Here is a 15,468-nt window from a genome sequence, read left to right as displayed (position 1 = left end):
ACCGAATTTGGCCAAACCTTGTGTGTATTTTCAAATCCTTCTAGAAGTATGCAGGGCAGAAGTAACAAATCAGAGAAAGAGAAATTCCGGTAAAGAGTGGTCCCATCGTCCCGTTTCCCACAGGACGTTCAAGGACTCTCTCAAACTTGAGTGCATCAGAATTACTGGAAGGCTTGTTAAAACAGACCACTGTGCCCCCTCACAGAGTTGCTGACTCAGTAGGTCTAAGGTGGGCCCCAGGATTTTGCATTTCTAACAGACTCCCCAGTGAGGCTGGTGCCGCCGGTCCAGGGACCACTAGGAACCACTGGTTCAAGGGCGTGAAGGAAGGAAGGCCTTTCCAACAGGTGCATAGTCTCCCTCAGCTTCCCCCAGGGGACCTTTCTCTGACCAACTGCTCGATTGTCGCCAGGGAGGAGGAGAACATTAGACTAGAAGTCAGGACCCCTGGGCTCTGGTTCAGGTGTGACACAAACTGCTTTTGAATGACTTGAGGCAAGGTTCTTGCCTTTCTGAGACTCTGTTTCCTCACTTGACAATGGGTCCAATAACAGGACCTACCTCGGGTGGTTGCTGTGAGGATTAAATGAGAGGACGTCTTAGCAAACTGTTCCCTGACCCTGGAATGGGAATGCCGCACTTCTTTAACTTCCAAATCAGATATACTGTAAGATTGCCTAGAAGTTCAGGGTCAGTTGTTTTGCAAAGGGCTGTCCCACCCATCCCATCTTCCAAGGATGGCGTGAGAAGCCCTCAGGCTCAAAGGAGTCCAGCAAATAAGACTTCAGACCACTGGGGTCACCGCTGTTGCTGATTTTATCAGTGTCCTTTGGAGGAGGGGTCCGTGCAGCAGCCGCACTCCCCTGTGCCAGGCTGGTCCCGGGTCCCTCGCTGCTCAGAGTCACTGGGCCGCCCCCCCACCCCACCCCCTGCCACAGGGGCAGAGCCTTCCTGGAGAGCAGAACCTCCCCACCATGCTCTCCCTCTCCTTCTCAGCCTTCAAAGCATGAACACCTCCCTGGAAAACAGTAAAAACAACAGGAATAACAGCCAGTTTCTTCCCCCACAATGACAGTTGTCTCATGGCAGTTTTTTTGGCATGATCCTTTCAGTTCTTGCCTGGGGGCGTCCATGGGATCAAAAGAAACATCAGTTAGTTTCTCAGTAACCCCGCCCGTTAGGTGTGTTAGGTGTGCTTGGCCTGTGCTTGAGACACCATAGCTATTTATTACTTTGCTTTTTGCCCCAAGTCCTGTGCTCCACCTTCCTTCACTCCCTTCACCCACCTGCTAGGACAAGTTCCACCGGCCACTATCCCTCCTCCAGCCCCTGCCACTCCCTTGTCACACTCCCCTCAGCCCACCTGGGGTGCGCCTGCTGGAGGTCATTGCTGGCAGCTGAGGGGGGACCCTGGGGGCTGGAGAAAGTACAAGTGATTCGATAAGCAACTTCCTCCCTGGAGGTTGCTCCCTCCTGAGGGGCCAGCTGGAGCCCAAGGCTCTGAATCAGAGGAACACTGCGTCTTCCTGTCGCCAGCCTTTCTCCAGGTTTTGCTTGGACTCTTGCTCACTCCAGGAGAGGGACCTGCCACCCTGGTCCTTTTGTGCCTTTCCCAGAGCTGTGAGCAGGCAGAGTTCAGCCCGTGTCCCCGAACCTGTCATCATGGCTTCTTCCCACCTCTGGTAGGAGCCCTCCTGTCTGGCTCCTGGCCTCTGTTGTTGTCGTCCCGGCCCTGGCAGGAGCTTCCTTCCTCCAGGCATCCCCCCATCTGCCAGGCCATACCCCGACAGTCTTGCTCGGCTCTGCTCTTTGAAGCGTGGGATGAGCCAGTTGTCTGCGAAGGTAGGCACTCGGTCCTCTTGACCATCTCGTTTCCAGTACAGGAAGGTGAACTGTGGGCAGCAGAGGCTGGTCGGTAAAGCAAATAAAGCCCAGGGATGCCCGAGACAGGAAGTGGCTGCAAGTCAGTGTGGGTAGGAGAAGATACATGTTCCTGTTTGAGTGTGTGGTCCATTCAGTGGCCCTGTTAATTCCTCTCCCTGAGCCTCAAGTTTCTCATCTGTGAAATGGGACTAGTACTATCTTAATGAGGACCAAGTGTGTAGCACCCAGTTCAGTCATTTTTTAGTCAATCAGTTCAAACATTCATTTATCTAGTCAGTCAGTATACTTACAGGCTTGCAGTTGTCCGGGCCACTTGTGTTAGCTGCCCCATCCTCTGGAAGGACATGTGGCAGGTCTGGGCTGAGCTGGGAGTAGGTTAGGGGCCAGAAGAGGGGTCTGCCTCTCAAGGGAAGCCCTGGAAGAGGCATTAGAGTGGGGGATTGAAGAAGGAGCAGGGCTTCAGCAGGCAGAAGGGTCAGTTCTGGCGGTCAGAAGTCTGACCTCGGTCTCACTGGGTTAAAATTGTGGTGTTGGCAGGGCTCTGTTCTTTCTGGAGACCCTAGGGGAGAATCTGAGTCCTTGCCTTGTCCAGTTTCTAGAGGCCGCCTGTATTCCTTGGCTCATGGCCCCTTCCTTCAAAGCCAGCGATGGCTGGTCTGGTCTTTTTCACATCACTCTGAGCTGACTCTCCGACCTCCGCTTCCACAGTTCAGGACTCTGCAGTTGCATCGGGTCCACCCAGATCATCCAGGATAATGTCCCTATCATGATCCTTAATTCTGTTTGCAGCCTTAATTCCCTTTGCCACGTAACCTAGCGTATTCACAGGTGCCAGGGATTAAGGAACACTTTTGCCCAGGCAGTCCCTGCCCTGTTCTGGGGGCTGAGGAGGTGAGGAGGAAGAAAGCCCAGGTGGGGTCCAGAAGTCTGCATCCTTGGCCTGGGGCAGCACTCAGGTAGCTGTGTGGGGTACCCACCCACCCTTCATAACTCCAGCCTCTGCGTCACATCCTCCAGGTGACTTTGACTCACTCTTCCCACCTCCCCTACTACCACCACTGTTGCCCCATTACTAGCAAGTCTCCCCCAAGCCCCACACTTTTCCTGAGTGTTGGTCATAACAGTCATTAAATAAAGCAGCGTTTTTCCGTTTCCACACTGGTGATATACCATGATCACTTGGTTCTGTGTTGTGGGGGGGCTGTCCTGTGCATTGTACTTTGTTTAACCACATCTCTGGCCTCGACCTGCTAGATCCCCGTAGCACCCTCACCCAGTTGTGACAACCCAAAATATCTCTAGACACTTCCATATGTCCCCTGGAGGACAAACTGCTCAGGGGTTGGGAACCACTGAAATCAAGCCTTTGATGTTTGTCTTCCTTACTAGATTGGGCATCCCAAGAGGGGGGAGCCACGGAAGGTGACACCCCATTTGTCTTGCCTGTCACTATGTCCCCAGCACCTGCAGAGTGCTTGGCATTTAGTAGAGCCTCAACACATATTGGTTGAATGAATGAATGAATTTGTGTTAATTTTCTTAATGGATATATTAATCTATAAAAAAGCATGTGCGTGTGTGTGTGTGTACGTGCACGCAAAATAGATTCCTGTTTCCCTAGACTGGCTACCTAAGAATTGCCTGGAGAGCTTTTAAGAAGTCACATTCCTGGGCTCCAGTTACAGTGTGTCAGGGCTCAGGCTAATGGATGCAGCCTGGGAGTCTGTATTGTCAAGCAGGCTTCATCATTAGTTCCTCAGAAAGGTAGACCTAGAATTATCATATGACCCAGCAATTCTGCTCCTAGGTATATACCCAAAGTTCCTGACAGCAGGGACTGAGATATTGAGAGCAGCAGTATGCACAATAGCTGAAAGGTGGAGGCCACCCACGTGTCCATCGTCAGACAAATGGATAAACAAAAGTGGTGTGTACACACGATGGAGTATTATTCAGCCTTAGAAACAGGATGGAATCTGACACACACTACAACATGGATGACCTTTGAAGACATGATGCTAAGTGAAATCAGGCAGTCACGGAAGAGCACATGTTGCATGATTTCACTCATACAAGGTACCTGGAGAAGTCAAATTCAGAGAGAAAGTGGAATGGTGGTTGCGGCGGGTAGAGGGGAGTGGGAGCTAGTGTCCAGTTGGTGCCGAGTTTCAGTTTGGGAAGATGAAAAGGTTCTGGCGATGGATGGTGGTGATGGTTACACAAGAGTGTGAATGTGCTTAATGCCACTGAATCGTATACCTACCGAAGGTTAAAATGGTCAGTTTTACGTTATGTGTATTTTACCACACACACAAAAGTGCTTAATCCCAGCCAGATCTGGGAATGAATTGTGTGGGAATGAATGGGGGGGAGGTGCGGACTAGATGAGTTTTAATGGCCATTTCAGGCCTCAGAGTTGGAGCTGACTGGGATGGGAGCATCTGACTTGGCTGATTTCTCAAGAGGGTGGCTCTCCTCTGGGGGATGCACATACGAACTTGTATCGGGGCCAGGCCAGCCCCTGAATGGAGGCCGTGCGTCCTGTCCACAGGGGGAGCTGCTGCCTAGCTCCAGCTGATCCTTGCCATGTGGGGTGCCTGGTTATGGGAGACAAGTCCCAAATCTGGATTCGTATGTAAAATCTAATGTTTCAATCTTGACACCTGGTTCAGTGAACAGGCAAGCAAACAAACAAGTCATGTGTAGGTTCAACAGAACAACTCCTCGGGCCTTGGGTCTGGGTGGTGGCTCTTCTCAGAGGCTTGGGCCTCAGCTAGAGAGGCCCGCGTTCTGGCTTTTCTCACCGAGTGCCATGTCACTTCTGAGGTCCGATGCCAGCTTTTCCTTGCTTTCAGCACATCCAAAAGGGAGCCTTGTAGACAGAGGGATGGGCATCGGCGCCTACGGTCTGGATTCTGCTCAGGCTGGGGTCTTGGCTCTGCCATTTGTGAGCTGTGGGGCCTTAGGAGACTTGCTTCTTTCTTCCCCTTGCCTCAGTTTCCTTATCTGTCAAGTGGGAATGGTAACAGCTCTGCCTGGGAGAGTTAGGGTGAGGACTCAGGGAGCTCCGGTGAGGGGCTTGGCCTGGGGCAGGGCCAGCGGAAGGGCTCTGCGGTGTGTGCGTGCGTGTGACATGTGTCGGCTGCAGCTGGAGCAGAGAGCAGACAAGGAGTCGGACAGGCCATCAGCTGGTAGGTTACACGACACTGGACATCTGCTTCTCCGTCTAGGATGTGTCTAGTGACTCCCTTCTCCAAGAGTCATTCTGAGGATTAGATAAGATAATATTCAACAGTGCTTGGCCGCAGTAGGTGCCCAATACACATTCGTTCTGTCCCTTGGAGTCTGAGGCCTTTGACCTCAGTGGAGATTTGAGCGGAAGGAGCTGGGGCTGGCTGATCAGGCTGAAGACAGGACAAGCAGAGAGCCGGGAAATGAACTGTGTCCTGCCCCTTCACCATCAGCTCCCTCGCCTCCTTATCGGCCCCCAGGATGGGGGTCCTGGTCCCATCCTCAGAAGCCCACCCACTTGCTCTTCAGGAAGATGGCCTCACCTTTCCAGGGCAGTTGGATGAGTTAGGAATGCCCATTTATTGAGACTGGCTCTGTGCCTGCCCTGGAACACACACTGGGCCGCGGGTGGGCCCAGAGCTGAGCTCCTCTGGAAGTCCCTGGGTGTGCTGGCTGGAGAAGAGTGCCTTGCCCTGCCCAGACCCTCTCTGAGGGTCAGAGACCGGGGGGACTGCACACCCACACAGATCAGAGAGCTGGCTCAGGGTGCCATGGGCCTGCTCAAGATCCCATGTCTCTTAATCAGGCCCCAGGCTTCACAGGTGCTTGGGGTGTTGACCAGATAAAGAAGGATGAAAGGCCCTTAAAATTCCAAGACGCTGAAGAGCCTAAAGGGCTATGTGACCTTTGGTGAGTCACTGACCAGTGGGGTCTAAGAGCTACTTTGGGTGAGGGCTGTGGGGCGGGGGGGGGCAGATGATGGCATCTCAGGTTCTTGGGGGACACAGAGGTGCCTTTAGGTCCAAGTTCCTAATGGTGGTGGGCTCAGGGATGCGTAGGCCAGAGTCAGTGCCCCCTCGTTGTTTGCACACCTGAGCATTCTGACGTCTGTCCCCTGTCACCTGGATAGGAAGTGGCAGGGAAGATGGGGACACCTCATGTGTGCACCTCACAGCTCTGTGTGTTCATTGCATGTGCAAGATCATGGTGTGTGTTTGTTACATGTGTGTTCATTGTTTTTATGTTTGTCATGTGTGCATGTTCACTGCATGTGTGTCCATTGTGTGTGCATATCCCGTGTGTGTGTGTTCATTGCGTGTGCACACTGGGGCAGGACAAGAGGCCTGACAGGGCCCTTCAAGAGTCCTTCCAGCCTTGAGAAATGTGTCCTCTAAGACTCTGAGGTTTGTGAGGAGGGAGAAGAGGGGCCACCCAAGACAAGTGGAAATTGGAGTCCTTGTCCCCAACATCTGGCCTCCAGCTGGGGATGGGGACTCTCTGCAGGAAACAAGAGGACACAATGAGGCAGTGAGGGGGCTGCAGTCCACCCGCGTGTGAATCCATTTCACCAGGATTTTCCCAGTCAGCGAGCCTGGCCCCTGACGTTGGAAGATTGTGGTCTAGGCTGGGGTTGATACCGGGCACCCGGCAGGGCTGCACAGCCGTGGGTGATGCCGAGGAAGAACAGGGCGCCTGGTGTGGGTGCAGACTTGGATGATGGACAGTGTCTGCTTCTGCTGCTGCTGCTGTTGGGCGTGGGGATCCCAGGCCCGAGTGAACCTGCAGGAAGAACACCCAGGCTTGAGGCCGGCTGGGGAGGGGGTGTGTCCCTGTTTCCCAGCTGGGAAGCTGGTGCACAGGCTCACTGGGATGGGACACAGGCTTTGGAGTCTCAGACGACACCAGCATCATCGGCTCCACGTCTTTCTCCCCCATCTCTGCAGGGGGCGGAGGAAAGCGCAAAGGGAAAAGCAAGAAGTGGAAGGAAATCCTGAAGTTCCCTCACATTAGCCAGTGCGAAGACCTCCGAAGGACTATAGGTAAGCCGTCCTGCCTCTGGGGGGGGGGGGGCGCGGGGAGGGGCTGGGAGGCGGGGAGCATGGAACCTGTTAACTGCTGAACCATCTGTACAGTGAGTCAAACACAAATCGATTAATGCAGTGAGGTTGATGCCAGGAAGGAGCTCAAGCTGATGCCTTTGCTAATTGACTTGAAGATGCAGCCAGTAGTCGAGTATCTGGTGCGTGCCAGGCAGCGTTATCTCCCGGTTACCCTTTGAGGCAGCTGCTGTCATTTTACTCCGCTTGTCAGCTGGGGAAACCAAGGCACCGAGTGATTCTGTAACTGGCCCAGAGTTGCACAGCTTCTGGGCGGGTGGTGGAGGTGGGCCAGGCCTGGCACTGAGCCCCCACCCGTAGCTTTCTACCTGCCTTACTGGGGCCCAGGCGTCCTGCCCTTGGGAAGCAGCCGCCGGTTTTGGGAGCTGAGGATGAGGGTGAGCCTCTGGGCTCCTCTTTACTCTCCCCGGGGGTGTGGGTTCTCTCCGAGGAGCTGCCTTGCTCAGTAGCACAGCCCCGTCCTCTTCATCCAGCACCCACACAGCCAGGCGCCTCCAGTAGCAAAGGGGGCTTCTCTCCCCAGGGGCTGGTGCAGCCAAACACACCGGGGGCGGTCTGTTCCTGGCCCCACTCAGGACACGGCGGTGGTGAGGAGGCTAGGGGCACTGGATGAGGGCTCCTCTGTGCGGGTGGATGCCCCAGCCCTTCTCCCCTGTGTGCCCTGGGGTGGAGCGTGCCCCCTTGTTGTGTGATGTCCTCTTATCTGCTCTAACTGCTGGAGGTCATAGACAGGCCAAGCTCTTTTTATTATACTCAGATCTGTGCAGCATGGACACAGGATGGCCCTGTTACCCAGAACTCTGCAGGCCCAGCTGTTCTTGCAGCTTCTGCCGGGGGCTTTGGGTGAAATGCCCTGTGCCTGCTAAGGAACATGAGGCCTCTCAGAACCATTTAGCTGTTCTGAATGGCTTCTCCACATGGCCTGGCCTCCGCCAGTTTCCCAGGCCAGGCGGGACCTACATGCGGGACCAGACCTGCTCAGTTCTCGCCCTGGGGCACCCCCTCCAGATTCTTTTGTTGTGCTGTGACAACAGATGATGACTGTTCGCTCTGTGCGCCCCATGTGCCCAGCATGGAGGAGGAGCTCCCTTAATTGGCGTTTATGAAATAAAAGAAGCCCTGTGCACCCCTTGAAGGCAGATGTAAGCAGGGAAGTGGTAGAGTGCTCAGGGATGGGGATGTCCTCAAACCCACCCTCCATCCTTAAAACCTCAGGTTGGAATTCCCACGATGTTCCTGGGGCCAAGAGTAGAGTTGGCCTAAGAGATCAGGGCCTCTGGGTCCAGGGAGACTTGGGTTCAAATCCCACCCTCTCTCCCAGCCACCTGACAAGCTCCTTAATCTTGGTGAGCCTCAGTTTCCTCAGCTGAAAATGGTTATCATGAACCCAGTCATATGAGACCACGTGTATAAAGGGCTTTGCTGGAGCCAGGGACCCACTCCCCTTAGCACTCGACTTTCTTTCTGGAATGCACAACAGCTCTCACTTTGCTGGTCCCCTCCTGTGTTGGGTGTTCGATACACATCTCCCCAAGATCTGGAGGCACATGGGAAGGATGGGAGAGAAGGTGAGCTCATCCTTGGGGCTGGGAGAATGTGGGGAAGGGTTTGGCCACTGACAACTCACAAGTGGCCTACAGGGAGCATAGAGGAGGGAGAGCCCCCCCTGATTCTGGCCATTACCTTCCTGGGGTCGTTTTGTTCTTCATGCTAATTTAGGCGTGGAGAGAGTAGGGCCTAGGGGTGGGAATGGGTGGCCTCAGATGCTGTGGTCTTCGCTATCCCCGAGGGGGTCAAGCCCCCTTCTCCATCCTCTTCCTCCCGTGCGACAAGTTCACCAGCTACCAGATGCCTTTCCTGGACACTGAGCCCAGCGGGCCCCAGGGAATGGCTCCCAGTCAACCTCAGAGCTGAAGGGCTGATCCAAGAGGCCTGCTGAGGTGTTGATTTGGAAGAGAGAGCTTGAAGTAGGAGGACAGGAGCCGCCAGAGAGGAAAGCTGTGCAGAGAGGCGGGGTGACTGCATGAGGGCCAGGCTCACCTGGGGGGGCCCTGCCTGTGGGGCCTGTTTGCTTCTCGGCCTTCAGGTTAACTGCCTGCAGGTGGTGGTGCCAGAGTACTCCGTGGGCACAGCCAGGTCTGCAGGAGAATTTAAATTAGCTCCCGGCCAGGGTCTTTTAAAGCATCCTGTCCCCTTCTGTCAGAGCAACACCTCCCCCAAGCCCAGCTATTATTGGATGTCTGTTTGCCCCTCAAGTGTGAGAGGCTCTTCAGGAAGGATCTTTTAAATCCATCTCTGTGCCTGGTGTCTGCTTGCAGCAGGTGCACAGTAGTTGGACGAATGAATGAAGGGAAGAATGAATGAAGTCGTGTGACTGAGTGAACACAGCATTTTAAATAAATGGAATAGTACTGAGAGTAATACGAGGAACATTTGTGTATCTGCCATCTGGATTAAAGACATTTAATATTTTGCTGTAGTGATTCATGTGTTTCTTAGCAATAGAAAACACAAACACGAAACATAGGTCTTCCTGTTCCAGACAAGATGGAGTAGATATGTTGTTCCCTATCCCTCCCGCCAAAGGTGGTCCAGAGCTCTGGTCATCGCGTGCGTGTAAAGCAAATAGAAGATACTGGGTGGGGAGGGTATGTAGCTCAGTGGTAGAGCACACACTTAGCATGCACAAGGTCCTCGGTTCAACCTCCAGAACCTCTGTTAAAAATAAATAAATAAATAAACCTAATTACCTCTCCCTTCCCAAAAAAAAGGCCACCCCACCGAATCCCATAAAAGAAGATTATGGAAGGTGGAGGGAGAAGCGAGACTCGAGGTTGGGAAGAATGATGTGCCATTGAGCTCCTGGGTTTTCTTTGTTGTCTCCCTTATATCCCAGGGACCACGACCACGCGCTGGAGAAACTCGCCACCAGAAATGCCAAGGGGTACAAACAAAAAGGACCCCTCCTCAAAAAGAAAGGAATAAAAAAAAGCCTGTTGTCCCCCTATCCAAAGGCCTGGGGAAGGGGCAGCTGAGCTGGCCTGGGCAGTTGGTGCAGCTGGCCCTTCCAGAACTGTCCCTCTTCTGACACAGTTCATGCCAGCAGTGTGAAGGCCTCACTTTCTGCCTGCCTTCTCACTGAACCTAGTTCCAGATTTAGAGACCCAGTGCACCCTTCCTCTTTGACACACAGATTCTGATGCTTTGAGGTGAGCGGGCCCTGTGGGGTTTCGTTCCCCTGCCCCTCTACTCTCAGGGCCCCTGCTCTAGCCCTGCTCCCCATGAGGCTCCAGGCATGGCCCCAGAAGATGCCCCTCCCCTTCCAGCTGGCCTGGCCTCACCCGCTCACTTCCGGTCTGGGGGACCCAGGAGCATAGCGTTCGCCTCTGGGCTTTCCTCCATCTGTGGCGCCCACCCCATGGGCCCCATCCCCTTCTGTCCAGCTAGGTCCATAAACGGGCCACTTGGCAGGGTCCAATCCCCTGGGAGGGTGTGAGAAACGTGCGTGCTGGCGTGTGAAAATGAATTCTTCTGTTCTTCTAGAGGGCATTGAAAAGACTCTGTGTGTGAGGGCAGTGTGCAGAGGGGCCGGGGAAAACAGGAAGGCCGCCATAAACCCGGGGGCTGCAGCTCGCGGCGACGGGCCCCAGCGCTCCGGGCTTCCCGTGTGTTTACAGTCCGTCGCCCTGGTGTTTGCCCAGCCTCTGCTGGGGTCCTGCTGGAAGGCTTTCTTAAATAAAAATCTCATTTCTTTTCTAGACCAATACACAAACCAAACAGTGGCAAATGCCGCATTTATTTTTCTTGTGGATGCATGAGCTCACTTTCTAAAGCTATTTGGGAGGATGTCCCGGGGCAGGCTTTGGGCCAAGGTGTCAAGGCCCTTTTGGGCCCACAGGGCCACGTGGGAAGGCTCTTGATCAGAGGGAAGGATGGAGCCCCTGGGGACCCAGGGACGCCTCCCCCTCAGCACTGCACTGAGAACCACAGGCCATCTCCCCCAGCAGCCCGGGGATTTTAAAAAATGAAAACGGCACCCTGTGAATCCCCTACTGAAACCACTGCAGCATCCTCCCTCCCACCTGGAATAAAACAGCAACTTCTTACCGTGGCTCATGAGCACTTTGGCCATTGTGTGAAGCCCAGGGATCACTTCTCAGAATAATGCTTTTACGTACATACGATAAAACACGTAGGGTTTACAAAGGAAACCAGTTCTTTTCAGATAGTTATTAGATACTTTTAAACTTTATGATACTGAAGTACCTGTGCTTCTTTGTTATACTTTTATAAGTTCCAGCAGCTGGTCTAGTAGTTACTGTCATTTTGAGTTAGTGACGAGCGTAAGTGGTATTTCCAGATATCTGCAACAGAGTGATGTGAATGCATCTGAGATTTCTGTTGTTGACGAGTCCCAGGCACTGCTAACATAATTGTGCGTTGTTGTCTACATTCATGATGAAAGGAAGTAGTGATCACTTCCAGTTAGAGACTGGTGAAAAGAGAGATGACACTTTTCTCCATCCAAGTTCATGGACCCCCTAAATCCTATCCATGGACCTCTTGGCAGTGACCTTCCTACTCTGCTCCACATGAGCTGGTCCTCGCCTCCATCTCAGTCCCTCCCTCCTCCATTCACTTTGCTGTGCTGGTTGCCTTCTTGTTTGAATACCCCAAGCTTGTCTCTAGCCTGGAACCTTCGCACCTGCTATTCCCTCTGCCTGGAATGCTCTTCCCCACACTTTTTCCCAGGTGGCCTTTAGGTCTCAGCTCAGATATCACCTCCATAGAGAAACCCTCCCAACCAGCCTTTGGAAAGGAAACATACTCTCCTCTAATTGCTGTCTTTCATGTTCTGCTGTTTACTAATGTTCTTTGCCCATAACCCTATCTGCAGTCATCTTTTGTTTAGTTATTGACCTGTGTGTTTTTTCTCTCCCTCCCTAGACTGGATGTCCCATGACAGTAGTGACTGTGTCTTGTGTGGTTCTCCATTAGAACAGTGCCTGGCACACAACAGGGGTTCTTTAAATATTGGTGAGTGAATGAAGGAATGAATAAAGTGAAATATTGGAAATTAGCGCTCTGTTTAGAAAATTTGTGACACGTGCTTGCCATAGCCAAATTTAATCTTAGCCAACGGTTTATACTTAAAGTCATAAAAGTTTGGATTTAGGAGGCACCTCGGAAAGCATCTGCTTTAACACTCCCATCCCCCACTCCTTACTAGATAGATGAGGAAGCTTGGCGCTGTTACGAGACTGGGGCCGCAGTCTCAAGTCCACTTAGCTGGTGGCTCCTGGCCCAGGCCAGTCTGTCCTGAGGCTGCAGTTTGAGTAATTCTCACAGTGATGTTAGGTGTTTACAGAATTCTCAGCTCAAGGAGCTTCCTATCCAACCACCCACTTCAGATTTGAATTTCAGAGCCCTTTAGTCTCCAAGAGGAGAAGTGACCTGCCTGGGATAGTCCAGGCCCCTGGAGAGTGGACAGCTCTCCACTCCCCAGCATCATGTTGACTCATAAACGTATTTGGCATCAGCCCCCAGCCAGCACCCAAAGCAGGGAGTCTCATTAGGCACTCAGAGGAGTAAACATTTCTGTCTGCCTCTTTCTTTCCTTTATCTCCTGAGTGTGGGTGCATGTTCATTTGTTTATTCAACAAGTGTCTATTGAGCACTTATGATATGCCACCCACTGGGGAGAGAGACTTGATTCCTGCCCACCTCCCCTGCTGGAGCTTATTCATGGCTGCACCCAGGAGACTGGTGGAAATAAGGGAGTGATAAGTTGAGAAAGTACCATGATGGAGGGACAATTTGCTGAGCTAGAGAGCCGTGTCCAGGGTCTTCCACTGATCAGGAAGTACCCTGGAGGAAGTGGCATCACTCTGAGCCTCCCAGGGCATCTCTTTGTGTGAGCTCCCTGGGGGCAGGGACCACATCTTCTCCATCTTGGGGGGTCTCCTTGGCTGGCACAGTGAGTGGATGGATGGGTGGATGATGGATGGATAAAGTGGCTGAATGGATACTGCCCTCCTCCCCTGCCTGGAAACCATAACTGTGATTGGCAGCAATGAGTATTAAGACAGAGCTTCCTTGCCATGTACATCTACTTCCAGTGTGGGCCCCAGACATGAGTAGCTGATTTGACACGGTCTTGATGGAGAGCAGACAGACCATAGGAGGAAGAAGTGTTCTCTAATATCTGCTTGATGGAACACCCAACAATGGCATTAGTTAGTGAGCTAATTGTTCACATAAGGTAATTAGAGGGCCCAAATCAAAGAGGTTCTCAGAACATCCAAAATTTGGAAGGCTGGAACATCATTGTGAAGATAAAAGATTGTTGAGGTCTGCAAATATTTCTCAGTGACGCAGAAAGTTCTGTTGGGCAAAAAGTGTGGCATTTTTATTTATTTAGCTCAGGCTCATTGCGTACTTTATTCTTTCATTAAAAAAAAAGGCATGAGGGGGTTTGAGTGAAAGAGTTGATTATTCCACCATTTGGCAATATTTCTGTAGGAACTGTCCAAAAGCTATATAATAAATCAAGGCCCCCTGCCCACCCCCTGGCGGGGCTGACGTTTACCAGGAGGCTGTTCACAGAAAGTAGTTGCTGCCCTGCCCTGTATCCTTGTGGACAGACTGGACGGGAGAGATTTCCTTTGCCTTGTGGGAGAGCCTCTTGCTTAAGTCTTAACTCTTTCCAGGAGCAGAAGCCCTAGGCTCTGGGGGATTTCCTAAAAGAAAATGTAGAATTTTAACCTCAAAGAAGAAACACTAAAATACTGTAACAATGTGAAGACTGCCTTGAACCAGCCTCGTACTTGACTCTGCACTCAGCACTGCTCATGGTCTTTAAACAGGAAATCAGCCTGCAAATACTTGTTGAGCCCCTACTATGTGCTCAGCATTGTTGCAGGCACGGGAGTCGTACCGTTGGCCACAGAAGCGTGCAGTCTTGTGGAAGGACTTTGGTCATTGGCAATGAGTGAAACGGTTGTTCTGCTGCTCCCAGGTGTGTGACATTGGGCAAGTTGCTTAATTTCTCTGGGTTGCAGTTTCTTTGTCTATAAAATGGGAGACGCTAATACCAACCTGGTAGAACCACTGGGAGGGCTGGCAGAGTGCCTCACACATGCCACCACTGTCGTCATCATCATCACGGTGCTAGTGGTGTAGGGTGAAGGTTGAAGGTCCTTGGGGGGCAGGCTTTGGAATTTCCCAAAGAAGCTGAATTGGCTACAAATGATGAATGGGGCTGGCTGCTTCTGTGCTGACATCACATAGCTCCAGTGCCCCAGGGACCCCTGCCTTGGGATCATTTGAATTCTACCCATTCTTGAACCCCTGCCTCTAGCCTCCCCTTCCTGGAGGCCACCCTGATTCCTGCAGTCCTTAGACTTCCTTCCTCCTCTTGGCCCCACAGCTCACCTGGGGAAGCTGATGGTGTCACACTGTGCCCAGACCCCTGGCCTGGTAGGTTTCTTTGCAAGGACGTATGGACATTTGCCAATGAAGATCGCACCCCAGAGTCCTAACAATGGTTACCCCTGGGGAAGGCATGGAGGTCAGAGAGGGCATTAGGTTTATCTGTAAGGTGATTTTTTAAAAAAGGAGAATGAATTGGCAAGTTATACGTGTGAGTAAAAGTTGAGTGAAGAGAGACTGGATCTGCTGCCTGGTTTCACAGTGGGGCTGTGGGGATGGTGATGCCATTTCCCTCTCTTCTGGTTGATTTTGTGTCCCCTGATGAGTCTGTGGGCTCCAACGGGAAGGTCAGAGTCTCACCATCTTTACACACCCTGCAGAACTGTAGCTGAGGGGCTTCTGCCCAGTTCTTCTGGGATGCTGGCAGCAGGAGACCATCCTGCAGCCTTCAGCAGGTGGGGTCTCAGGGCTTTCAGTCCTGCAAGGGTTTGGAGGGAAGCCTAGGCCTGGATCCACTCAGTCTGACCCTGAAGCCCCTCCCTGGGGTCTCCAGTCTCCTCCTGGGCTGCTCAGCCTTGCGCTCTGACTGGCAGTGTCCCCTCATCCAGCCCCCGGTGGTCTCCTGCCAGCACATTGTCGGTGTTCACTGAGTGGAGTGGGTAGCTTGGGTCCTTTCCCAGAGATGTGACAGGGACTGGCCCGTGCTGCAAACAGCCTCCCTTTCTGCTTCCCCCAACTCAAGCTCTACAGGTTTCCTGGCATTGGCAGGCACGTGTTAGGGCCTGGAAAGGAATCTGGGCTCCTGGGGCAGGTCCAACCCCACCCAAGGGCCTGTGTGACCTGGTCCCCTTCAGGCCTGCCAGGCTGGCACGCAAGCTCTTGATTTCATCGTCAGGGAAACCAAGTCTTTCTGCAGACGTCATTCATGTCCTTGGGGTGATAAGGGCGCGTCACGTCTGTCGTTCTGCCACTTGCCACACTCCGATAAGGCACAGCATCTGCTCGTCCTTGGAGGGCAAGATAA

General features: G+C 52.7%; 1 protein-coding gene across 3 annotated transcripts in view; it reads left to right on the top strand.

The window, feature by feature from the left end:
- GRK5 (G protein-coupled receptor kinase 5) overlaps positions 1–15,468 on the top strand; it is a 199,407-nt gene that overhangs the window by 82,424 nt on the left and 101,515 nt on the right. For all 3 annotated transcript variants that reach the window (XM_010969871.3, XM_045506558.2, XM_045506557.2), the window contains one exon: positions 6,840–6,935. In XM_010969871.3, the coding sequence (XP_010968173.1) occupies positions 6,840–6,935 (96 nt within the window). The remainder of the gene's footprint in view (positions 1–6,839; positions 6,936–15,468) is intronic.

Source organism: Camelus bactrianus, chromosome 11, assembly GCF_048773025.1.
Source record: "Camelus bactrianus isolate YW-2024 breed Bactrian camel chromosome 11, ASM4877302v1, whole genome shotgun sequence".
Classification (NCBI taxonomy): domain Eukaryota; kingdom Metazoa; phylum Chordata; class Mammalia; order Artiodactyla; family Camelidae; genus Camelus; species Camelus bactrianus.
This window is presented reverse-complemented; position numbering and strand designations above follow the sequence as displayed.